General features: G+C 44.1%; 1 protein-coding gene across 1 annotated transcript in view; it reads right to left on the bottom strand.

Annotated features, from left to right (window-relative positions):
* Positions 1-12,644: 12,644 nt before the first annotated feature.
* Positions 12,645-27,006, bottom strand: part of Cdk6 (cyclin dependent kinase 6) — a 190,796-nt gene continuing 176,434 nt past the window's right edge. The window contains exons 6-8 of the mRNA XM_026778322.1: positions 21,477-21,527; positions 17,782-17,917; positions 12,645-16,564 (exon numbers count right to left, since the gene is read on the bottom strand). Coding sequence (XP_026634123.1) covers positions 16,418-16,564; positions 17,782-17,917; positions 21,477-21,527 — 334 coding nt within the window. The 3' untranslated portion in view covers positions 12,645-16,417. The remainder of the gene's footprint in view (positions 16,565-17,781; positions 17,918-21,476; positions 21,528-27,006) is intronic.

The following is a 27,006-nucleotide window of genomic DNA, read 5'->3' as shown; positions in this document are numbered from 1 at the left end:
ATCTTGTTTTGTAGACATACTTGTTGTCAGCAGCTTTAAAAGAGCAAAATAAGCGCAAACTCTCTGACCTTCAGCCAAGGTGGAACAGGCTCACATTTTTTGGGTTCCCACAAGTAAGCTCTGGAGGTGGGGATAGGTTCTCCCAAGTAGAATAGCCAGCTAGACTAGCTGAATTGGTGAAGCTTAGGTTCTAGTGAGAGACCCTGCCTCGCATGTACCTACCCGTAAATGTGTACCCACATACATGTGAACACACACAAAAGCATCACAGACACACACCAATAAAAAGGAAGTATATTGGTTCATGTGCTGCCTAGTTTTATGTCAACTCGACCCAAGGTATAGTCATCAGAGAGGAGGGAGCCTCAGTTGAGAAAATGCCTCCATAAGATGGGGCGGTGGCAAGCCTGCAAGAGCGTTTTCTTCACTAATGATGGATGCAGCGGGTCCAGCCCATTGTGGGTGGGCTACCCAAGGCTGTACCTTGTGCTGGTAGCTGAACTTGGTAGTATAAGAGTCACCCAGATGGGGCTAGTTTTGAATGTAAAGAGTTCACGGGGAACACCTGAGGCTTGGCACTGCGTGGCAAGGTTGGAGTCCTGCGGAGAGTCTAGGAGAGGCTTTTGGAGAAAGTTGTGGCAAAAGACCCCAGCAGTTTGAAGATACCTGTACCACAGGATGGCCACCAAGAAGAGCAACAGCAGTGGAGTGGAACCAGCTGGAACCTAGAAGACAAGTTGTGTGTGATGTAGGGAACAGAGCCAGAGAAGTGACCCAAGCCCTTGGGAAAAGATTCCAGACACTGGGTATTGAGTTATTTATAGCTGAAGTTTGGTTTTGCTTTGATTTGGTTGTGACTACGCCTCTTGAAGTTAAAAAGTATTTATGATTGATTTTATAGGAGCCCACAGTTGAGACTGAACTTGAAAAGAGATTTTAGGTTTTAAAAGAGAATTTGGATTTTTAAATAGACTTATTTTTAAAGACTTTAAATTTGTAAAGACTGTGAGAATTTTAACACTTAGTATATTTTATATTGTAATGTTCATACTAATGTGTGCCCTTGGGGATGAACCAAATTGAAAAGGCTGTGGCTTAACAGTGACGTGTCTTGTTTGTCAAGATGTCAAAGAGGTCAATTATGCTTGGTAGTTTTGTGTCAAGTTGACTTGACACAAAGTATCAGAGGCGGGGAATTCTCAATTGAAAAAAATGCCCTTATAATGTTAGGCTGTAGGCAAGCCTGCAGGGTGTTTTCTGAAGTAGTGCTGAAAAGGGCAGGAGGGCACAGCTCACAGAGGGTGCTGCCATCCCTGGGCTGCTGGTCCTGGCTTGAAATGGATTAATTAAAAGTTGCTGTAGGATCCCCAGCAGCTGCAGCAGTAGAAATGCTGCAGGTCCCCAAGCGGGAGCAGCAGGTCATGTGGTGGCAGGCAGTGGCCCCAAGAGCAGGGACAGTGCAGGAGACCACACCAAAGATCTCTGAAGGCAGCTGGTCCTGGGCAGTGAGCCACATGGTGGAGGGCGAGAGACAGATGATAGGCACGCCATGCAGAGTGGAGTTGAATATTTATTTATTGAGTTATGGAGGGGGAAGGGAGAAGGGGAGAAGAGCAGGAAGAGAGAGAGAAAGAGAGAGGGGGGAGAATGGAGAGAGGCAGAAGCTGACTCTTCAAGAGGGAGACTCAGGCTGCAGTCAGGAAGATCTGCCTGCCTCAGTAGACAGGGGAAGGAGTGGGCGTGGCTTGTCTCTTAAAGAGACAGAACAAGCCAGGCGGTGGTGGCGCAGGCCTTTAATCCCAGCACTCGGGACAGAGCTAGTTCCGGGATAGGCTCCAAAGCCACAGAGAAACCCTGTCTCGAAAAACCAAAAAAAAAAAAAAAAAAAAAAGAGAACAGATCATTACATGCCTTCTATAAGAAAGCAAGCTAAGGGGGCTGGAGAGATGGCTCAGTGGTTAAGAGCATTGCCTGCTCTTCCAAAGGTCCTGAGTTCAATTCCTGGCAACCACATGGTGGTCACAACCATCTGTAATGAGGTCTGGTGCCCTCTTCTAGCCTGCAGACAAACACACAGACAGAATAAATAAAAAAAAGAAATTACTGGTTCTCATCAGCCTTGGGAAACACACACACACACAAAAAAAAATTAAAAAAAAAAAAAAAGAAAGCTAAGTAAGCCAGGGGGAACAAACCAGTAAGTAGCACTCCTTAATGGCCTCTGAATCTGCTCCTGCCTCTGAGTTCCTGCATGTTTGAGTTCTTGTCCTGACTTCTTTTGATGATGAATGGTGATGTAAAAGTATAAGCCAAATAAACCCTTTTCTCCCAACTTACTTTTGGTCATGATGTTTCATCATAGCAATAGAAATTCTATGAGACAGTTTGGTTATTATGAAATGTTCAGCAATTGCTGACCTGTAAGGCTGACAAATCATATTGTGCAGTGTGTCAGTGAGTGGGTTGTGAAAGTGTAGGCCAGAGGTGAAGCTCAGGTTCAACCTCAGGAGCCTTGCACCTTGCTTTTGAGATAGTATCGCTCATTGGCAAGGAGCCGAGTGGCCTGCTGTCCCCGGAGATCTGTGTCTCTGCCTTCCAACACTGGGCTAACAAGCGCTGGCCCCACACTCAGTTTTTCCAAGAGGGCTCTGTGACATCAACACCAGCCTTCGTTCTTGTATTGTGTGCATTTTACCAGCTGTGTCATCTCCTTAGCCTTCCGTGTGCCGTGTGTGTGTGTGTGTGTGTGTGTGTGTGTGAGTATGTTCTGGAAATTTTCTGAAAACTTTCCACAAACTCTTACTGGTATTATTATGACCAAGTAGTGAGTCAAGATTATGGGTAGAGAAATTTTTATCTTTCTCGGACCACTCAGCTGATTCCCCTTGGAGACCACACTTGACATGCAAAGTCTGGAAGCAATTTTGCCTGTGCAGAGTTCAAACAGTGACCTGTCAACATGACCATCTAAGTGCTCTTGGCAACCATATTTCTTATTGTACAAAATCAATGAAGGATTTATGCTTAAAGAAATGTGCCATTGAAAAATGTATCATTCACTTTAATTGGTTTATTTTTTATAAGCCTTAGGTTGAATTCTTTTAGTGGGTAAAGGAGGGGAAATTACCAGGAAAGTGAGTCAGGAAGGAAAATTTCCCATGCCCATGAGAGCTTCAGCTGAATCAATGGGTCACAGCTCTGCTACAATCTTCCTCTTGTTCCAGCCTCGTTGACGTGACTCATGAGCTATGAAAGTCACTGGTCAAATATTCCAAATTGGCTTTTGTTAGCATTGAATATGACATCTTTAACTTTATTAAGAATCAGTTTTATTGTTGTAATTTACATATAAGAACATTTTCCAGCTCGTAGTGCAGTTTGAATACTGACAGCTATGTAGCCATGTAACCATGGCCACAATCAAGCCACGCAGATTTTTCTAATGCTCCCCAAAGCTTGCTTTTCATTTCTTTTTTTCTTTTTTGAGACAGGTTTTCTCTGTAGCTTTGGAGCCTGTCCTGAAACTAGCTCTTGTAGACAGACTGGCTTCGAACTCACAGAGTTCTCCTGCCCCTGCCTCTGAGTGCTGGTATTCAAGGTGTGCGCCACCACCACCTGGCCTTCCCCCATGCTTTCTATAGTTAACTTCTTTAACTGTCTTCTAGTCTGTGTAAACCACTGGTCTGTTTTCTGTTGCTACAGTTCTTTTACTAGAATTTCATATAAATGGGTCTGTGTTTGTGTTGTATGCCTATGTGTGTACATACATGTGCATGTGTATAGAATCCAGAGTTGACACTGGATGTTTTCCTCTATTGCTGTCCACATTATTATTATTATTATTATTAACACAGGATGTGTCATGGAACCTGGAAGTCACAGATTCAGCTAGACTGGCTGGGCAGTGAGCTGAATGGGCTATCATTTGTGGAAAATTGTGCTATGACTTCTTAGTAAGTCATGCGATTTCAATAACTTCATGAAGATTAGCTTTCAGCTTTATAGTATCCATCGGGAATATTTCCCTTATAATTTTAAAATCTGAGTACAGTTTATGGTCTAAAAATCTTTTTTTAAAAGATTTATTCATTTATTATGTATACAACATTCTGCCTTGATGTATGCCCACACGCCAGAGCAGGACACCAGATCTCAGTACAGATGGTTGTGAGCCACCATGTGGTTGCTGGGAATCAAACTCAGTACCTCTGGAAGAGCAGCCAGTGCTCTTAACCTCTGAGCCATCTCTCCAGCCCCCTGGTCTAAAAATCTTAAAGACAAGTCGTATGGCAAATTTAAACATACTATTATTCACAATGAAGGGACTATCTATAAGCAACCATGGTCCATTTTTGCCTTACTGTTTAAGAATCTCAGCTATGCCTATTAATTTGCCTGTGAGCATGCTTTTCTGTAGCTTATGTCACTAACTCCAGGCTGTATATTCTTTAAATATATATATATATATGTGTGTGTGTATATATTTACACACATATATATACACACACACACACACATATATATATTTAAAGAATTAAAAAAACAGAAAAGAAAGTGTGTGAAATACATAGCAATATTTTGTGAATTTTAAGTTTGCAGACCTTAAGAATTCCCTGTAAGCGTTCCCATTTTGTGTAGGCTGGAAGTTGCATTTAACTTGAACATTCTGAGAGAAATATTCATGATGGGTAAATCAATGCTGAAAATTAAAATAATAAACTCAACTTCTTGGGACGAACCTCATTTGTTGGTTTTCCTTAGAAAACAAGGAACTAGAAACTGGGCTGAACTCCAAAAGTCTGCGACAAGCTACAAAGATTTTGATGGAATTAATAGAAGGATCTGTTTGATCATAGTTTGGGAAGTACAGCTGCGTACGTGGCATGCATGTGCCAGGTTATGCTTTTCTGTAGCTTATGTCACTAACTCCAGGCTGTGTCACATGTCTTCCTGCCTCCTCCTTCATTGTGGGCCTGTACACAGAGTATGTCTCCTGAGACCAGCAGCTCTTGGTCTTTAAGTATTCACAAGCCTTATTTCTGCAAGCACTCTTTGATGAGTGCATTGCATGTGGAAATTGCAGTCGACATCCATGACTTCTGAGATTACTCTCCACTTCATCTTTTTTTTGGTTTTTCGAGACAGGGTTTCTCTGTGGTTTTGGAGCCTGTCCTGGAACTAGCTCTTGTAGACCAGGCTGGTCTCGAACTCACAGAGATCCGCCTGCCTCTGCCTCCCGAGTGCTGGGATTAAAGGCGTGCGCCACTACCGCCCAGCCACTTCATCTTTTTGAGACAGTGTCTATCACTGGACTTGGCTCACCAACAGACCAGATGGGCTAGCCTTTGGGTTCTAGGGCAGTATCTGTCTTTGCCCTCTCAGTAGAATTACAGACATGAGTGACTGTAGTAATATTTTGTTTGTAACCTAACCAATAAAACTTGCCTGAAGATCAGAGTGCAGGGCTAAGCCACTAGTTAGCCATAAAGGCCAGACAGTGGTGGCACACACCTTTAATCCAGCACTTGACAGAAGGATCTCTGTGAGTTCAAAGCCACCCTGGTCTACCCAGGATTGAATCTGTCTAAAAGAAGCAGAGCTCACACAAAGGTGATCCCAGGACTTGGGACCACATGTTTTTTAGTATTTTAATTTTTTATTGATATTTATTGAGCTCCACATTTTTCTCTGCTCCCCTCCTGCCTCTCTCCTCCTCCCTTCAACCCTCCCACCAAGGTGTCCATGCTCCCAATATACTAAATCTTGTCTTTTTCTACTTTCTACTTCCCAGGGACCTTTAATCCCAGCACTAGGGAGGTGGAGACTGCGTACTATGACTCGGTGGAGAGAGGAATATAAGGTGGTAGAACACAGGAGCTTAGTGCAATCTGAGGATTCAGTCTGAGCACGAGCCTGAGGTTTTGTAGAGACAGCATTCCATCTGAGAGACAGGATTGCCTCCTTCTTTCTGAGCACTAGTAGAGGTAAGAACTTGCCAGAGGGTGTTCTGCCTCTCTGATCTCTCAGCTTTCACCCCCTAATATCTGACTCTGGGTTTTTATTATATAAAAAAACGAATTGAATCAGTGTTAGAGGTGACATCACCTGGATTTTACGTGGATGCTGGAGATTCAAACTCGGTCCTCATAGTTTCATTCTAGGCACTTTAGTGACTGAGCCATCCCTCAGTGAACCTTGCTTCACTTTTTCCTCAGTGTGCGGTTCACACACATTGGTGTGAAGGTGTGTTTGTGTATGCGCATGCACAAGCCAGAGGCGGGCACTGGGTCTTCCAACTCTAGGCCTTATTCCTGAAAGACAGGATCTCTCGCTGAACCAGTGCTTACCTGTTACGTTTAGATAGGGTGCCCAACAAATTCCCAGAATCTACCTGTCTCTGCCACCCAATGCTGGGGTCACGGGGACAAGCAGCCGTACTCAGCTTTTTCTCTGTGGGGGTTGGAAGTCTGAATCTGGTGGTTCATGCTTGCGCAGCAAATACTCACATCCACCGCGTCATCCCCTAGGCTTATCAAGCCTTATTTCTATGAAACCCCTGGGTATCTCTACTGGACCAATTTGGTGACACAAATCTTTCTCATGGTGGCTTCTCTCTACTGCAAGCTCTTAAGCACTTGCACCTATTTTACTGATTTCTATCTAAAGCGTTCAGCAGTCACCTGCTCGCCCACTCAGTATTTGTTCAATGAGTTGTAAGCTCATTGAGCTGGTCCTATCAGTGAGCACATCCTTGATAAAGGACCTCTTTGAAAAGTCTAACACCGCATTGTGCTAACACGTTCTATAATGCAATAGTGTTGCTGCAATTATACCCATTAAAGTAAAAAGACAAACAGCCAGTATAGCAATTCACCTCTAAGGAAGGAGTCCGGAACTACCGTTTTTATTTTAAGAAATACAAAAGGTATGACAAATGTACAAACCAGTTTCTGGTTTGGCGTCAACCAATTCAGCGGGCACACAGGTGATTCCAATGGACAGTGGCGTCTGAACAACGGTTTTGAAAAGCAATGAATTCAGTTACCTGACAATAAATACCAAATTTGCAGTCTAGCACCCAGTAAGGAATCCAGTTTCCAAAGGAGTAATGATCTGTAACCCTCTTGATTTCCTGCCCATTTCCTCTCCCATCAACAGAGTGAGGACTGCAGCGCTCCCTCGCCTGGAAACTCCCACCCCGTCCGTACCACGCTGCTCTCAGAAAGAGACTTGTGGAGATGGGAGATCCCACAGAGGCTGTGGTCTTCGGATGGCACAGACACAGCACACACCCCACTTTCCCACTCTTCTAAGTGCGAAGGGCTTGGATAAACTGACCCCTGCTTTCAGAGACGTCCTTCACGCTTCTCCTCAGGAGGGTTTCATAAGGAGGGGGTGCGTGTCATTAGAGTGACGTAGGTCTGTTGGCCCATCCATCTGTTTGCTATCTATATACCCTAGGGTCATTTTCCTGAGGGCTAGTAACGTGGATAGGCAGGGCAGCCAGAGAGGATGTGCCACACTCACCCTTGAGTGTATACCGCATTTCACAGACCACTCAAAGAAAGGCCCCTGGTAGGACCTGGTCGGCCAGCCTGCTAACCTCATCTAGTGGGCACAGAGAAGAGCAGAGGCAACATCAACACCAAGACTCCTGCCCAGCGCCTCCAAGACTGTGTCCTAGGTAGTGATACTGCTTCTTTGACCTGCTGAACCCAAAGCACCAAAACAGAGCATTCTATAGCGATATGAGCAAACGGAATGAGAATAGTTATGCACCTTGAGAGAATGTGCACCCTGATGTCTGCACCGTGAAATCAAAACAGTAGAATGAGTTCCAAGTCTGATGAAACACATTATGAGCAGAGCCGACAGTTGGACAGCGTCGAGCAGCCTGGAATGTTTTTCACCTGGGACCACAGCCAACAATGAACACTCTGCATCATGACTGGGTTTAAAGATCAGGATGCACAGAAAAACACTAGGGGGCATTTATGACTGACATCATGAGTACAGTCTGTGCCTGGTATCAGGTATTATCTCTTGATGACTGTGGCCAACCAAAGGCAAAGTGGGGGTGGTGGTAGCCAGGTCTAGGCAAGCATACTTGGTGCTCAAAGTATCACCCATCAAGTGCTTGATGCTCAGAACTCAGCCAAGGAGGTGGGGAGCATCAAACGGACAAGTCAGGGTGGTGGTATGAGCACCTCCGGGAAGGGAGGACAAGATTCAGGGGTGGGATGTACAGTGTGGGGGCCCTGGACGTCTGGGGCTGGCTTCCACAGCCTAGATTAGCATCTAATGTGTGGGACCTCTACAATTCAGTCCAGAAAACAATGAGCCCGATGTCCAAATGGAGTTTTCTTTTTACCTTTAAACATTTCTATTCTAAGTCAAACAAAAAGCAGCTTGTGGTGTACAATGGCTTGGCTAAAGCCTAGAAGCAAGTTTTAACTAGTCTGTATGGGAATACAAACAGAATACACCTTCTTCATCTAAAAGAGGACAACCCTGTAACAGTCCCTATTGCTAACAAGCACTCTGGGACGCGGCACTGTGCCCTAACACACACTGCTCTTCTTTACCGAACACTTGCCCATTAACCTTCAGCTGAGACCAGAAACAGCAGAAACACAGCAGGCTTTTGAGTTGTTGGGAATGTCTGGTTGTTAAGATCCCAGGTAACATGCAACCCTAAGGTGGACTGCTCCCATATACAGCAGAGTCGCCTGCCATAAACTGGCATTCTGGTTCTACAGACACCCCCCCCCCAACACACTGCTCCCTTCTCCACAGTACTACCTGTCCTTACTGCTGAACAGGACACCTACAAGGACACAGGATTGCTTAGAGAGGCTTTTTTTCGTAGAACCAGTCAGGAAGCAGCACCCAGATGCATGGCATCCACTTTGCTGGCCACCTGGCAGTCCCTACATACTTCTCTACCTTACTACTTCCTATAATTATTCCTACACTACACTAAACACACACATCTGCCAGAAGCAACAGCTACAGGTCTGTGGCTTTGCCTCTTTTAACATAAGACACCTAGACACCAAAAGTACTACCCCTAACCAACTGAAATTTTAATCATGCTAAACTCATGCAGCTTATCTGGGGTATCACTGTAATTTTGTTTCCTTCACTCCATCAAGACCATGATAATGAGCATTAGTATCTGCCGTTACTTGTGCTTTCACAGGACTGGTGTGGTTTAGCAATAAATAATATGCATGAATAATAATAGAAATAACTTATGTAAATGTGGAACTTGATAAAAAAAATTCCCCATCTGCTAAGTGCTGTTCCTAGTACACTATTAATTCTGTGTACTAATACATCTATTACTGTTCATAGGAAAATAATGAAGACAAGAGCTGAAATACACATGAATATACTGCTACAAACAGGACCAGAGTGAAAAGATACATGATTTGGCGGGGGTGGGGTGTGTCAAGAAACAATCTACTTGTTATTATTCAGAGACTTAAGGTCAAACTCAGACATGCTGGCGACCACAGAAATATTGCTGACTAACACACATTGCTGCATTTTATAGAACTGAAGACTAAAAACATCAAGTATGGGTAGAGGGCCCCTTAGCCTTAGCTCATCAACAGAATGTGACTAAACCCTACCTGAGTTAGGAGTTACAGAACTGTGTTCAATCCGGGCTAGATGTAGGTGTGGCTATGTGTCCCCCAAAAACAAAGCAAAAAAGAAACCCCCCCCCATCTGACAGTCTAAAGGAATTATTTGTGTGACTCAACACTTCACACAAAAGCTTTCTCTACAGAGGTAACCCTCTTTCTGTTCAATCTGCACACTGAAGAAGAAAGAGAGAAGAAACGGGGAACTAAAGAACTATACACTTTTGCCAAATGAAGTAGAAAGCAATTTCTCAAAATGAAATATTTCCAGGAATAACTTTTTGCCACCATGTGTGTAGCAGGAGAGAAAACAGAAAAATAAACATTTCCTCTGTAATTATATATCTAAAACAAATAAAACAAAAAGACAAACTCTGAGTGTGAGGGGCCTGGTCCGGGGCTTGCAGTGCAGCATCCTTGGCATCTTTACTCCCGAGCTAGCGAGGAAACTCGGTTGTCATTACTGATGCCCAGAGGCCAGCCGTATGTTCCTAGGGCACCTTGCTTCCTAAGATGGCACAACAGAAGCAGCGGAGCACTGCCCCTCCCCCATAACATCTTCAGGGTCTGGCTCAGCTGCTTCGTCACTCTGCCTTGTGGGCTTCAGGTTCAGGAGAGTCAGAATGATTGCAGAAAGCAGACAGGTGGAGAGAGCCAAACTTTTCTCAGGGCCTGGGCAGTGCCTGCTCGGCGTAGCACTTTGATTCAGTGTAAAGAACTGAGGCTTGCCTGTCTGCCACTCTGGAGTGACGTCAAACAGGTGGTGTGCGTGCGTGTGTGTGTGTGTGTGTGTGTGTGTGTGTGTGTGTGTGACACTCAGAAGAAATAAACTGCTTTTGGTCATGGTGTGCCAGAGAAACTGCAATACCCTATCTGTTCACACCCTCTGCACGGAGTCATGATTGGTTCAAGGGGGATGGGTCTTTGAGCAGAAATGTGAATTCAAAATGTAGTATAAAAAACTGACTTTGGTAGTGGAAAAACCAAAGTCTTCCTGAGTTGCTATGTTCACATATATACAAACACAGAATTTAGGGCTTTATAATTATGGTTCATACCAGAGTGTAAAACGAGCAGTTCTTTTGTTATCTTTAGAGCTGGTTCAGCACTGCAGTTCTCTACGAAAAGTTTTGTGGACTCAAAATACTGACACACTGCTTATCTTGTTCACTTGAATTTAGAAGCGAATCACTGTCAAAGGGCCATGGAGGGTGGAGGGGTGGCGTCCTGACTGGGGCCCTAAAGGAGCCTTTTATTTCCAACAAAGCTAGCCTCTTTACAGATGAGGGTTGGCTTCATCTGTGTAGCAGCTGGACACCCTAGAACTACAGGTAATTGGGGTCCCCTAAGTAACCGTAAAGGCATCCTTCATCTCTTAAAAATGCCATCCTCAAGCATAATTTGGTTACTCAGAAACTAGCTAACAAGCAGACGTGTAAGCTGTGGAATATTATGAAGATGTTAGTTACTCAGAAACTAGCTAACAAGCAGACGTGTAAGCTGTGGAATATTATGAAGATGTTAGTTACTTGAAGAAACACGTGAGATGACAGTTAAGGATGTGTGGGAAAAGAGTCTGCAGTAATAATTTTTAGAGCATCTCTTTAGCCTTGGTCAGATTTTTCTGAGAGTGCCACCTTGTGGAAGGTCATCAGGCACAGCAACAACAAACCCCACTTAAATCTTAGGGGACTGTGAATTTTAATAGACTTCTGCCCCCAAACCAAACCAACTCTAAATTACCTTCCATTCTCACCATTTTCTTTTTTGAATTGTTGTAACCGTATTTCTAAACTTTTGAGCAAAAGCAGTTTATTCTCAGGTGGCTGTTTTCTCGGGGATCACAGAGGCATGGATATTCTAGCAGCGAGTTAGATTTACCTTGTTGAAAATCCTGGAAAAAAATATCTGGAAAAGGCAATTCAGTACTTCATTAGAAAAATTCAAAAAAGCAAATTGAGAGAAACAGTTAAAAACTGAATATGGGCGGCGGGACACGCCTTTAATCTCAGCCCTAGAGAGACAAAGGCAGGTGAATCTCTGTGAGTTAAAGGCCCGGAACTACAAAGATAGTTCCAGGACAGCCAGCACTACACAAATCTTGTCTTGAATAAAAACAAAACAAAACAAACAAACAAACAAAAAATTTTAAACCCCTCTCTTTCAAGAAGACAGTAGGGCAAAAGAATAGCTTTGGCTTATGTCCTTAAAAAACAACAAAACAAAAAGCCAAACCAAACTGGATATGATTAGATGTGCAATCCAGTGCTTGGAAAAGGCAGGAGGCTGTAGGCAGCACGTTTGCCCGGCTTCTATAACAAGACTTACCCCCGAAACAAAGGAGGATTTTGGATAAGGCTTTTAAGTTGTCTATTCTCACTTGAAGACAAGGAGGTAAATGCCATTTAAATTTTCATTTTTTTATAGTGCCTGTTCTTAGGCATGTATATATATTTTGAGTATAGCTTCAGGTGGCTGCTTTCTTCCTATAAAACGAGGAAGAAACACCATCCATTCTGTGTGTCTCCACAGAATGTGTTTTGTTGACATACCAAGTCTGTAAGTGCTGGCTGACCTAAAATTTTTGTTAGAATACACTTAACGGCAAAAGTGTATTATTCAAAAAGTCTGTAAATTTGGAAATAACCTCTGAATATGCTGTGTTGGTTCCCACTATTCCATAATTTTAAAGATTCAGAAGTCATATAATATCTTTATTTTCATGCTACAATGTAAAGTGTGCATTCTTCTGTAGGCTATCAATATGTGCTCACTATTACAAGGACTTAGTGCTATCTGCTGAACTCAGCTGTGCAACAAAAGTGTGCTTTCAGAAAGTGAGCTCATAAAAACAGACAGCTGGGTGTGGTGGTGCATGTCATTAATCCTAGGAATCAAGAGGCAGGGCCAGGCAGATCTACTTGAGTTCGAGGCTAACCTGATCTATAAGAGAGTTCCAGGACAGCCATGGCTACACAGGAAACCATGTGTGTGTGTGCGTGTGTGTGTGCGCGCGCGCGTGTGTGTGAGTGTGGTTCTCGAACACTTACATGATTTAACTCCCCTAATGAGAATGGCTGTAACTGCCTTTAGTAGGCATAATTCTTAATAGAAGCAGCTATGGTCCCTTAAAAAATATCTGCACGGGAGCTGCAGAGGTTAAAATCGAGTCCTGCTCTTTCCTGATTTTGCTGGAGACCACAGTTCAGTTCCCAGCACCCACGTCAGCGAGGTTCCAACTCCAGGGGATCCGACACTCTCTCCTGGACTCTAGGGCACCGGCAACATGCTTGGCATACTCACAGTGGCACATACAGACAAATAAAAGTCTTTAGAAAACAATTTCAGGACATGCTTTAAAGTTCAAAATGTTGGGTCCTATTGACTTTCTCAAACTAGCTGAACAGCTTTCCATTGCTGAGCCATCTGCACACCTTTCTATTCAAAGAGAAGTAGTTTATGGCAACACCCAGAAGGTATCCTAGACTTTTTATTTTTACTAAAAAATGACCACGTGGAAATTCGGTTTTTAAGTGAGGACTTCTGGGCTGTTTGAAGTAAATCACCTGAGACTAAATTCAAATCTACTATTCAGTGAGGGGTTCTGAGAGGAAATCGTGAGAAGCAGGGGACAGTTTCTCTGCTGCTTGAGCGCCCATCTTCTTCAAAGAGGGACAAAGTGGGACGCTGCAGCCCACCGGGCGCTCACAGACTGTGTGTCTCAGGGTGGCGGGGCGGTCAGGACTCCTCACAAGATAGCCTGGGAGCTCATGGGGACTACTTGGAAAATCTCCCCTCTTGTTTCTGAAGAGGATGTTACAACTCCAGACAGTCTTGCAATGCCAGGGCCCGGGACCAAACCCTGAAGAGAAGCGGTTAGGCACATTCTTCCACTATTTCTACAGTAATTTCAAACCTGTTTCTCATCACTAAAAGCTGTTTCAGCAGAACCCTGGGGCAGAAGGTCTTCGTTAGTGACAAAGGTGTTGAATCCATAGGCCCCAGGGTGAGCCCTGCGCACTGAGCCTTTATTCCACCTTATGCTTCCATGTACTACTAAGGGCCGGGATGGCAAGGTGCCCGACACCCAGAGGACTGCATGAATGAAGAGCTGGGGCAGAGATGAGGTCCAGAGAGGCAGGGATGTCCTTTCTGGATCATTCTGGCACAATATGCCAAGTTTCTAATACCAAAATGTTTGTGACTTAAAATACTACTTAAAGCAGGCTGGTGGTGGCACATACCTTTAGTGCCAGCACTCTGGAGGCAGAGGCAGAAGGATCTCTGCGAGTTTGAGGGCAGGCTGGTCTAGAAGAGCTAGTTCCAGGACAGCCAGGACTGTTACACAGAGAAGCCCTGCCTCGAAAAACAAACAAAACAAAACAAAATCAACCCCCCGAAAACAACAATCCCTCCGAAACCTACTTAGAAATAAGCCCCAAACAGATGACAATAATGAAGTTGAATACTATACCTTAAAAATTCTGCACAATACTAAAAGATTCCAGTTTAAGACAGCTGTATTTTCCTCAAACAAAGCAATTCGGGGGAGACACTATTTTTTTTTTCCAAAAGCAAAACCTTCAAAATTATTTTCACTTTATCACATGGATGCTAATCCAAAATGGAGTAGGCCATGGTGAAGTGAGTTTTATATTTAATTTCTAGGCCGCAGCAAAAGCCTACATTTTGAGCCTTGCTCAAGGCAAAGCAGAACCCACTGCTGTGAAGAGACTTAGGGTAGACCTGCTGGCTGCTCCGAGCCTATCTCGAGCTTTGACGGCACTCACAACACATCCCAGGGCTGTAATGATGATACACAGGACATTCACACAGCCTAGAATTTTTTTTTTTTTAAATCTTGCTTTTGGAAAAAAAAAAAAACTTGTTTCTAAAGAAAGTGAATCAAAAAAATGTAATACATGTATTAAAAAGGGAAAAGACTGACTCCCAGCCCCCAAAGCTCATAGGAAGGGCACCTAACTCACCTCTATCCAAGATAATCACAAGCATTATTCAGCTGCAAAAAAAAAAACTCAGTAAGGCTTCAGAATACACCATCTGAATCTGACATCGGTCATTCTGTCCAAGTATGCTGAAACATGATCTAGTTCCTACTTACATGCACTCCAAACATGATTAAAAGACAGCTAAACTTCCCCAAAGCTGCTTTCTGTGCTTTCTAATTACCGGTGCACCAAACCTGTGGATAAGGCAAAAGTGGCACGGAGCATAGAGAACTGAGAGCAGACAGCAAGGGAAAGTTGTTTATGAAGCCCCGGCCAGGCTGGCTCTACAGAAAGCACAGGGCACCAGAAAACAGCACATCCAGGGGATGGAGAGAAAGTAAACAGTTTCTCTAAAAGGGGGAGAAGACACCCATCCCCTTAGACATTTCATCCACAATCCACTCTATAAAAATGTAAAGCAATCTAGATGGTGGTGACACGCTGGACAAGTGACCTCAGGGACAGCAGGTGGGAAGACTACACTAAGAAAATGTAGGAGGACCCTATTAGGATCGCAGAATTCGAGCCATGAGCCATAAACAAGGCTGGTAGCAAAGCGTTCAGTGAAAAGACAGCGGGCAGGCAGAGGTGTGGTGGTAGCGGGCAGCTAGGCAATCCGTCCTCAGCTAGGCATGGTAGGAACATGGGTTAGACGTGCTGGCGATGGAGAAGGTGGGCACTGTACAGACAAATCAGAACGAGGCAGATGCACGGCAGAAATTATGGGGTGGAAGGTAAGGTGGAGAGAACCTCGTGGCATTCCTGTCTCTAGTCAGAACCATCTCCAAATCAGAGAAGGGAGCAACTCTCTAAAACAAAAAAACTAAATAACAAGAAATGCAAAGGAAATAACATCTCAAACCAGGAAATATAGGCTTTCTTTATCTTTAAAACCTATTTGAAGAACAGTCCCTAAATCTATTGCAAGTAATAAAATGCGTATAGGGCCTTTCCCCAGAGAAGAATTAGGTACTGTGCTATACACAGGACTTAGGACAAGTACATTCAGCTTTCCAAAGAGCAAACAGAAGAATGCATGCTTCGAAAAAGTCTCTTTAGAGATACCGGGTTTCCCCTCCCTTTCACCTTCTTGTTTTTGTGGTGTCCAAAACTTTATCGTTTACAGCTAGCAAAAGCTTTTGGACAGAAAGGAAATGCTGAGGACATAGGCTCACCTTTCTAACTGGAGAGAAACACACTGCTCAATCACCTTCATTGTGATTCAATCACCTTAGTCTAAAATTCAATTCTTGTTGTCTACAAAAAGTTAACACTTTACAAGATCAGGAACCTCTCTCTCTCTCTCTCTCTCTCTCTCTCTCTCTCTCTCTCTCTCTCTCTCTCTCTCTCTCTCTCTCAGACACACACACAGTCACAAGTACCAAAGCAGGCCCAGCAGCTGCAGAGATGATGTCATAACTCAGCCGGACCTAGATTACCATCCCACAGTGGGCAGCACTCAAGGTTAGAAAATGAAATGGCAGCACGATGGGTCAGCAGCTTCTCTTCATCTGGAAGTTTTCCAGGTTCTTCAGACAGACAGACAAGACAGGTGAACGAACATAAAGCGGCAATCGCTCTTGCATTGATTTTGGAACAGTAAACTAGGTGGTCTCCTTGGTGAAGCAGGGCCCATCCAGAAGCTGGCATCTGGAAGGCCCGCAGGCAGCCATCTTCAACTGCTCTGCAAGGCTTTCTCAGGGGACTCGTCAGCCACGACATGTTTAGATGAGCAGCTCGTGGTATCCCCCACGATCCTCAGGCTGTGTTCAGCTCCGAGGTGGTCTGGCTGGGTGGCAGGTGGGAGTGCAGGTGGTCCTTGTACCTCTCCAGGTCTTGGAAGTACGGGTGATTCAGGGCGCCATAGGCGGATATTCTTTTCGCTGGATTAAATGTCAAGCATTTCTGTAATAAAGAAAACATCTTATCGGAAACATATCAAGGCAAATAGTGCATTTGTGCATTGGACCTTGGGGGAGGTCCCGGAAAAGTGGCTCCTAAGCTTTCTCTAACTGTTATGCTCTAGGAACAAAGTCACCAGCATGAGAATGAACTAAAACACCATAAACAATACATATTGCTTCTGTCAAAAAGGTTTAATTTGATTGCCAAATAACTGAGTTAAAAATTACCTTCTAGAATTATAACTTATTCAAGAGTTGAACACTCTGGTAGGCTGTGAGGAACATCCTTACCCTTGCCCTTGCCCATCAGCTGACTGAGGTCTTCAGGGATATCGTGTTTCTTCTGGGAGCAGCTACCTGCTTCCATGAGACAAACGTTTGGCAGGAACCTGCTGCCTCTCTGGCCTGGGTGGCAGGATGAGAGAGATACGAGAAGAGCAGGTTTCGATCCACAGTGTGAATCAGGTAGTAAGGGCTCTTAACTCAGACTTCTTATTCACAAGGGCTCTGACAAGGAGAACAGGGCAGAAGGAGGGCCTTCCGTGTCCCCAAGGGCAGGACAGTATACATGACAGCAATAATGAGGAGTCTGATAGCACAAAAGTGCTTAGTTTGTTTTTTTAAAAGATACTTCATTTTAGGTATGTGTATATTTGAGTCTGCGTGGGGGAATGTGCACAACAGCTCAGGTACCCGTGGAGGCCAAAAGACAGCATTGCTGGAGCTGGAGTTACAAGGCGCTGGGCACTGAGCCCGAGCCCTCGGCAAAAGCTGCCCATATTCGTAAGAACTGAGACATCTCTCCAGCCTCCGAATCTTATTTTCAGCAGGATATTTTATATGTGCATAGCGCACTAAATGCTTATTAAATAAAGCAATAACTAGAAGAATTGCTACTTGGTTCCTTTGGGAAAAACATCTGCATGGATATGATTATCAAGTTGCTTCAAGTAGCATGGAACTTTAAACAAGAAAACACATTTTCTCGTCAAGAAGCCTGTGCCCCCAAAATCCAGAGCCTTCTAACACTGCATCCAAATACACATGCAAAACATGGTGCTAAGAGCTGCGGTAGAAAAGATATTCCAGAGTCAAAAACAAGCAGCTGGAAGTAAAATCCACAGGAAGACCACAGCCTCCCATGCTGTGTGGTTGGGGTACACAACGTTGGCCGTCCAGTTTCAATGGGCTCCGGCCAACTATGATCCGGGAACTTACCAGAAGTAGGTCTTTGCCTAGTTCGTCAATATCTGTCACGAATTTCTCGATGGGTTGGGCAGATTTGGATTGGAAAGCCTGTCTGGGAAGAGCAACATCCCTGGGCCAGTCTTCCTCTCCTGGGAGTCCAATCACGCTACAGAAGAACCAGAAGGGAATGTGAACATTGGCAGTCATATAGGTTCCTCACCAAATCCTAGAGCAGGCACGCGGCACAGTCTCAGAGAACACTACGGAGGAAGCAAGCGAAGTCCGTGGCAGCAGACATTAGCGGGAGGTTCGCAGTTGAGACAAGTCCTGGTGCAGTGACGAGGCCGGGCCAAGCAGGGCCACCTGGACACCCAAGTATGCCTCTCTAGCCCAATGGAGCTCTACTCTGTGTTCTGATTGAAGAAGGGCCACCTGGACACCCAAGTATGCCTCTCTAGCCCAATGGAGCTCTACTCTGTGTTCTGATTGAAGAAGGGCCACCTGGACACCCAAGTATGCCTCTCTAGCCCAATGGAGCTCTACTCTGTGTTCTGATCGAAGAGCTCCGAGAAGACGAGTTTTCATGATGCCCATCCAGTACAGTGTTAATAATAAAACACATTACTGTAGCCAGGTTGTTAAACTAAAGAGTAATTTTCTAAATAATTACATAAATTAGAGTCAAAAAAATAAGGTTAAAAAGCATGTCAGCCCTATCTTAGGCAAGCACTATTTAGTGGTATTCCAAAGTGAGAGACAGTCCACCAAAACGATGTCATTTGGGTTTCCCCGGACAACCGTTCTGGGATTAGAGACGTGGAGGGAAAGCCACAGGCTTTGGGAAGAGGCAGCTGTGGCTTCAGATTCAGCACCTGCCCTTAACTGACATGCAAGGACAAATTACATGACAGCCATGAGCTTTAGCGTCCTTTGTCTGCGACAGTAGTAATTGGCAGTTACAGGAGGGTTGGTGGTAATTTATTGGAACTGTATACGACAGTGCCTGGCATACACTGGCACGCAGCCGATATCCATTCGTTACTTATTACTGGCAGGCTGGTGGCCCCGTACAATTTATACATATGTAGTATTATTTCTAGTTTACGTATAGGTAGTTAAGTGTTATTCGGAGAGTACACAGACTCTGAGTAACTCTGAACTAAAAAAACAAGAACATAATTTAGTAGACAGGTTGTATGGCTGCAGATCCTGATCCAAACTATTTCGACCCTAGTTAGAAATGGCGCTCACCCACATTAAAGCTCCGCTCTGCACCTTCTGCGGCACAGAACCAGGGGTGGCTGCAACCATCTTGGAGGAAGATAGGTGGTAAATGTCACAGGACCTACAGGGCTTTGTCACTGTTCCCTTCTCAGGTCACAGACCTCCCTGGGGAGAGCACATTCTTCATCACCAGTGCACACATCACGAGGCATGGAGCAAGAAACTGGCTCTGTTCCCTCCCTCCGGCATCAACAGACAGCCGCATAAAGGCATGTGATATGCTTTTATGGATATACTCATATATATACTGGAACCAACGAGCAAATCACGGCTGAGCAACATACAACTATGTTCAATAGCAAGAACCATAACGTGAGGAAGGAAGGGGTAGAAACATCACTCTGCCTACGAAAGCCGACCCAGGGACGTGTTTGAATGGAATGGCCACAGAGGAAAAGAAAACCCTTCCTAGCCCGTTTCCATCAGGACTTTGTACAACTTTCTCATCGTTCACCTATAAATGGATTATAAAGATGCTTGGAATTCAAATTATTTTATTGGCAGCCTTTTTTAAAGATAAGCGTTTCACCGTGCAGCCCAGGCTGGCCTCAAACTCATCATCCTCTGGTCTCAGTCTCCTGAGTATTATTAGCAGTTTCAAACATAGATTTGAAATCTTAGGAATACAGCAGTCAGAAGCCAAAAAAAATTTCAGAGAAACACTATGTCTGTCTGCATAATATGTAAGTACATAGCAACTCCACATGAGGCACGGAGATATATGCATACATAAACGCATACACATATAAAAATTAAACGAAGTCCACCCTACTGTCTTCTCTGGCTCCTGTAAGAAACAATGTCAAGTAGTTTGGCAGTGACACTAGGGTGCAGCATGGTCCCTTTCCTGCGGAGAGGACGGTTCAGATTAATGAGGCAAAGCCGGAAACCAAGAAGTATAATCTAAAGGCACAAAACATGCAAGGCTTTGGGGTTGCTTTTCTGTTAGTCACGTGGGAGTGCCAGGCTTTCCCACGGGGCGAGCCAAATGTTCCTTTTGACCCACTGCACTGGCTCCGTGGTCTGCAGACTCCCCGGAACAGTAAGGATGGGAGGGCAGGTGACGATCTCCACTGCCCGGTGGCAGATGTCATCCAAGATTGTCCTCCACAGGGGGAAAACTAGAAAGTTTACTTTCCTGGGTCCGTCCTTGAGGATCACATGCACACAGAACACATTCCACAGTCTCGGGAAACACAAGTCCACCAGAGCATGACAGGAGTTTCCACGCAAAAGTAGGTTAACACACCGGCTTGGTTGAGAATGTGTCCATTCTACGGGATTGTCAGGAGACACGCTTGGTGACTACCTAGACCAGACCATACCAGACGAACGATAACAAAGTCAACTGCCTCCCCGACACACAAATCAAAGCCAGCAAATGTTCTTTCAGCTTCAAAGCAGGAAGAGCGTCCGGTTCCCAGAAGAACCCAGTCATTAGCTTGGGGTGAATTCCAGGTGTGAAGCAATCATGCTCAAGTAAATAATTATCATTTTGTTTGTTTGTTTATTTGTTTGTTTTTGTGGGGCAGTGGATCTTATAACTTTTTACAATTCCATTAAAAAAAAAATCACTTGAGATTGAGATTCATAAAAACGTTACCAACCAACGAGGGTGGTGACTCGTAGCCAGGACTCCTGTGCACTTTCCATTCTGTTTCATTTGGGGTGGGGCTCGGCAAAAGCACATATCCAAAAAGGATGCCACACAGTTACATTCTAGTGACATGAAAGCATGCCCATCCTCACATGCACAAGCGGAGGCACGAATGAGGTTCGCAAATCATCACAGAGCAATAATGGAACAAACAACCGGAAGCAACACGCGGGTTGGAAAGCAGACCGAACAGAGAACCTAAAGTTGGTTCCGTTTCTCAGGTGAAAAAGCTAAAGAAAACAGGGTTAAGCCAGCAATCACCAGCCAGGCATGGGGCAGCAAACCCACTGAAGGGTGCTTCGTGCAACTTCTTCTCACTTGCAGCTGTCATAGGTGAGAACCCAGGCTCTCATCCCCTGGTTTGCTGTTCTAGGGGAAAGTGTGACTGGGTAGCATTTTTGTCCTTGGCTTGGGAATGCAATGCCAAACCAACAAGAACGATCAAGGACTTTCAATGGGAATAGGATGCTTATATGGACAGGAGAGATGTGACCACAAGCAGACAACATCTGCACCACGGAGATGGCACTCAGAGCTCAGCCAAGCATGGAGAAGCAGCAAAAAGCCACCGAGGCAGCGCGCAAGCATTCAGAGCACAGCAGCAAGGTTACGCATCATGACCGGCCCTAAGTGAGGTTCTCTTCCTCGTCCCAACTCACCACACCAACTAGTAAGACTGTCTGCAGCTTCAGCTTGAGGCAAGAGAGATAAGAGAGAAACAAGAACATCAGAGGACAGTCACTGTGGACATTCATGTGATCTAAGACTATAATTTTTTACTTACTCCAAGATTTTTCCTAGTTGATCCACATCTGAACTTCCACGAAAAAGAGGCCTAGAAGAATAAAGACACATTTTAAAACCAGGCATTTCCTGACGTTACATTCCAATCACTGCCATTATCACTGTTCCAGCAGAAAGCCAAAGATTCTTTACTGGTGTGAGAAAGAAGTGTGACTGTCCCTCTCTGGTGAAGGAAGGCTTGCCAAGTGTTTCCCTTGCAACGGGAACTCTTGAGGAGTCTGACTTCCATAACCATGTATCCTGTTTGCTGCCATTGCAACAACAAAGCTACCATGGTCTACAGGCCCAGGCTTTAAAGTTCAGTTTAACCTGCCATAGTGTGGAGCCCATCTTGGTCTGAGCCTTCCACTGAAGGTATGTGGGAGTCCTGAGGATGTCCTCAGGCTTCTCTAGTTGTCCTGGGCACTGTAGCACGCTGGGTCTCTCTTTTTTTTTTCTTAATTACACCCCTTTCCTTTCTCTTGGTATTACTGCTAACAATTACAAGTTCAAAACTCTTACGCTCTGGGCTTCAGAGACAACCGTGTCCTCTCGGAGTGCTAAGCCTTTCTTATCTGCAGCAACCATTTCATTTGCAATGAAATAAGCTCGCTTTGTGACATTTCTGGTGTTTTCCCAAGTAACCCAAGCAGTTCTTTGAGGGTGGGGACGTCTCTAGGTTTCCCCATAAGTCTAAATACCGTTCCCTAACTGAAACACACTTATTAAATATTTTTGTTGTTTACAACCGTAGTACATAAATAAATATTTCTCAACTCCTGTTTAGTGAATGGCATAGACAGTTATTTTTTCTTTCTCTTTCTATTTTTTTTTGTTTATTTTTGAGTCAGAGCTTTATTCCAAAGCCCACTCTGGTTGGGAATTTATTACGTGGACTCAAGTCAGCTTCAAACTTACCACCCAGCTGCCTCAGTTTCTCTAGTGCCAAACCACTAAAACTGGCTCTATTAATACCAACCCATGTAAAATATTTATAGGTTATTATCAAGAATTGTATACCTTGTTATATTAGATATCAAATTATAGTGTGTGTGGGTTACTGTCTAGTTGACTATAGGGCCAGGGTCATACCTGTAGAAATACAGTAATGTATGACTGTCATACATTACTGAGGCCTTAGACAAGTCCCAAAATAGCAGAGCAAAAGGTGAAAAAGTGACATAAAATTCAAAAAACAAAACAAAAAAATTACGGATTTTTAGCAGCTATCTTGTATAGGGTATGAATGTTGTATCTAGCCCATTTCCAAACAGGGTGTCACTAACTTCCACAAAACTCCAGGAGCAGCACTGTAGACGGGGAAGCAGGATTAGCGGATGACACGTGACTTCACCAATACCTACAAAATTACAGACTGGAAATTCAAACCAGGTCGGCTATGTCCCAAAGCCTGCACTGCGCACCTCATGGTTATGTTGAAACACATTATTTTCACGACCAATGCTCTGCAGCTAAAGCCACCGGGGAGAGGCAGCGTGGGACTCTGGGAAGGTGTTCTTCAGAATCCTGATATTTCACAAGCTCGTGCTGTGGGATCCTGTAATCAGACTGCTTTCTGAACATCTACGAGCCTTTAAATTCTGTTCTACGTCAACAAGGAACAAAGCAACCCACCAGCTTAATGGTGCTGTGTCCTCTGCACACTCACTGGGGGGGTGCTATGTCTGAGTGTGGGTGTCAGGCATTTTATGAAGAGATGAGGCTTTGGAGGGGGTTCTGCTCACATGAACGAGACTGGAGATCTAGTAGGTAGAAGGATGTGCCCTGTCCCTTCTGTCTCGTGAGGAGGCAGCAAGAAGCTGGTGTTTTGGAAGCAGGCAACCTTCGCTAGACACAGGACCCACAGGCATCTTCATCCTAGGTTTCTCAGCTTAAAGAACCATGCACAATAAACTTCTTATAAAACACTACTCAGTCTAGGGTTCATTTACAATCATCAAATAGACCAAGACAACGGTCCTTTTGGATACTTAAGTCTGCTCCCGGGCCCAATCTTTTTGCTCATACTTACTTTTTATTCTTCCAAAGTACCAAATACATACATTTTCTAGAAACAATATTCTGCTTTATTTTCACTAAAATATTTGCTTGCTTGATATCAGAGAAAATTATGAAATTATAAAGGCAAAGTCTAAATTGTCATTCTGAGGTATAGGAATACATAACTGACCCTCCCTAAGGGTCAGGGCTCCCAGGTTAACCCAGTTTATACACAGAGGAAGGATGTTAGCTAAGCTTGGGTGCTGATTACGTACGTGGCTCTGTAACCATGCTGGCTGGAATACCTCTCATGAGCATCGTGGACACAGACGTTGGTGAGAAACTACTTCTGAGTATCACAGAACTGCTTAACACCAATACGCTGGTAACAACTATTGAGAAGCAAGCTAAAGAGGCTGTCTTGAATGGACACCTCCAGGGAAAGACCTAAACCTGTCTCTTGTTCTGGGGTGTGTGTCTTGTAGTCTATCCAGGCAGCTTTAACAGACTCATAAACCAGAGAACAGTCCCAGAAACAACAGAAATGGAGCTCTCTGAGTTTGAGGATGGGAACCAGGTGAGGCCCCACTCCCAGCTCTGTAAAATGGCTTGGTTGCCTTATTGCTTCCTCGAGACCAACTTGAAGGAGAAGGCACCTCTCTGACCTGTCTCCGTGTGACGTAACGGTCTACCTGAAGGTTAAGATGTTTCAACACACAGGTTTTGGAGACAGTGGTTCAGCACTGGTCACTGAAACCCAGCCCCATACTCAGCTACAGAGGGGCTCACGTCTTTAGTGCCCATCCCACTGCTGGGTGTTACAGCAGAGGACACCCAGGCCCCTCTATTCTGCTTCTGGCTTTATCTCTACTTATTGGCTGAGTTTGGCCTACAGGATGGAATGTGCTCTGCTGTCTTTGAATTAGCTCTTGGGACTTAGGTACAATCTTTCTTTTGGTGAACACTCAGATGATGCAGCAATTCAGGGTACAGGCCAAAATGAGTGTCACCACCGCGGGGACAGCTGGCATGTGACTCTTGAGTTTTGTCACTTTGCTTTGCAGCAGATGTGGTTTGGCTTTAGTGACATAGAGTCACTGAGCTGTGACGGTACATGTAAAATGTCAGTTGTCAGTGCACTGGTTCCCTGGATACAGATACATAGTCCAAAAACAATGAAGGTGGGTCACCACATGGTAGAGGGAAGAGGCGAAGAAACTGATTACAAATATGATGAAAAATTTAGAACAATCTGGTTTCTAGAAGAAAATTCTAAATAGTTTATAGGAAGTAGTTTCAGTCTGCAGGAGGTAATTTGTGCACAACCAGAAAATGGTGGGGTGCAATGAGAACAAAAATAAATGCTTTCATCACATTGACATTTTGAGGCTCAGTGGTAGAATATGGAGAGGAAAAGTAAGAGAGCTACTGAGACCTCAGGACATAATCTGTCTTTGATGTTCTCAGACTTAAAAAAGATTTCAGAGGTAAGCCTGTGTATTCTTAGGATACAAAAGAGGACACGTGATGACTGACATCAGTTTTAATAATTATTCCCCTTTGCTGCGTTAGACATTCTCAAACTTCATGTTCCAAGTCAAATTAAACATGGACAAGTACGGACATATGCGCACGCACGTGTCTGTCTGTGTGTGTGTATGTGTCGCTGGGGACTGAATTCCATGTTTGCCATCAGCACCTGTGCTGTATCTGGGCAGATGAGCATCACATGGGTCTCTTGATTAGCATCAGCTGACAGGTTTACTACCCCACTTGCTTTTCTCCAGGAGGCATACTACTACTATATGCCAAGCTCACAAGAACAGCTATGTCCCGAGACCCCTCAGCTGTTGTAGCTCGTGACAACTTGTGCCCCTAATAACAATACACCTTCCAGTCATGCCTTGCCTGTATGCCAACAGGAAGCCACCAGCATTGGTAATTTACAATGGATGTGATAGCTTCTCCCTGGCCCTAGCATGGCCTTTTCCTATTCATTCAGTTATGACTTTATCTGCGTGGCCTATTTATTCACTGCTCAAACCATTCACACAGAATGGGATCAAACTTTATTCTTTTCAATGCCATACATAAACAAGCTGCTAACAACACCCTTGGCATCTCTCACCGAAAGAAGCACAATTGTTCCACAAATGATAGCATAACTGGAGCTAAAATAATAGGAAAGCAATTTGAAAAGTGTCTTTATGGCATACTCCCTAATAAAGAAAAAAAGGATAAATGAGTTTTTTTCCTAGCTCCAAATGGTGCGATTGTTCATCAGCCCCCTGTACCTTTCATCTCTGGGCATAAGTGAATAATCTACTTTATATGTGCTTATGACTGCAGTAATTTTTTAGTTTTAAATATGTATTTTTATATATGTATGTACATATATACAAGCATACATATACACTACTCTCTTCTTAATGAGGTACAGATGTGAAAATTGTTAGAGCAAGACTTGGTAATCAATAGGTTCTCAGTAAACACAGAAGGAAGTAATATATATTCAAAACAATAAATACCACACACTGATAAAAGTGGGAAGTGTAACTACAGAAAACGGACCACAGTCACTGTCTATGCTTTGAGCCGAGGAGATGGCTTGGTGGGTAAAGAGCCTGCTGTATAAGCATGTAGACCTGGGTTCAAACGCCCAGAACCCGCAAGAAACCTCTGGTCTAGTGATGTGCAAATGTGATCCCACGTGATCTGGTGCCCAGTGTTAAGATGGGAATCAGAGAAGGGTCAGCAAGCTTGTGTAGGCATCAGGGAACAACAGAGACCTGGTGTTAAGCAAGGTGGGAAGGCGAGGATCAATACTCAAGTTACCCATTGACCTCCACGTATACTTACCCCAACTGGACAATCTTTTTTTTTTTTTCTGCAAGAATTCCTTCACTTATAGATAGGAATCTTTTCCTACTTTGAACTCCCACACGAACTAAGGCTTTGTCATGTGACACTTTGAAACCAATTTATTTATCAATACTTATGTGTGTGTGGCTAATGCCTGGAAAATGAATATTACTATAACATCTATTTTGGGGTGTAGGATCTCACAAACACCAAGCATACCTGCCATCGCCAAGGTATACGACACCATTTGTAATGATTTATGAGTAAGAATTTTGTTCCTAAGTTTTTCTGTTAAGATATTCCTTCTTGTACATCATAACTACAAATGTGAAGATAAAACTCTGGTTTTAAACTGCTTTCTTTGCTTGCTTGCTTACTTATCTACTTTTTTAATTTATGGTATGTATGCACGAGTGTCACAGTGGGCATCTGGAGGTCAGCGGGCAGCTTTTAGGGGCTGGCTCTCTCCTTCTAAAATGCGGTGCTGGAGACCGAGTTAAGGTTCTATCTTTGGCCAAAGCCATCTTTACCAGCTAAGCCATCTCTGATAGCCCTGAAACCCTTTATGAAACAAATCCATTTCATTTACATAGTTAGGGGTTTCTTTCTACTATGAAGGGAGTATTGCAAAGTTCAATGGCAAGCCTGCATTCCTTTTTTTTTTTTTT

Source organism: Microtus ochrogaster, unplaced genomic scaffold, assembly GCF_000317375.1.
Source record: "Microtus ochrogaster isolate Prairie Vole_2 unplaced genomic scaffold, MicOch1.0 UNK126, whole genome shotgun sequence".
Taxonomy (NCBI): domain Eukaryota; kingdom Metazoa; phylum Chordata; class Mammalia; order Rodentia; family Cricetidae; genus Microtus; species Microtus ochrogaster.
This window is presented reverse-complemented; position numbering and strand designations above follow the sequence as displayed.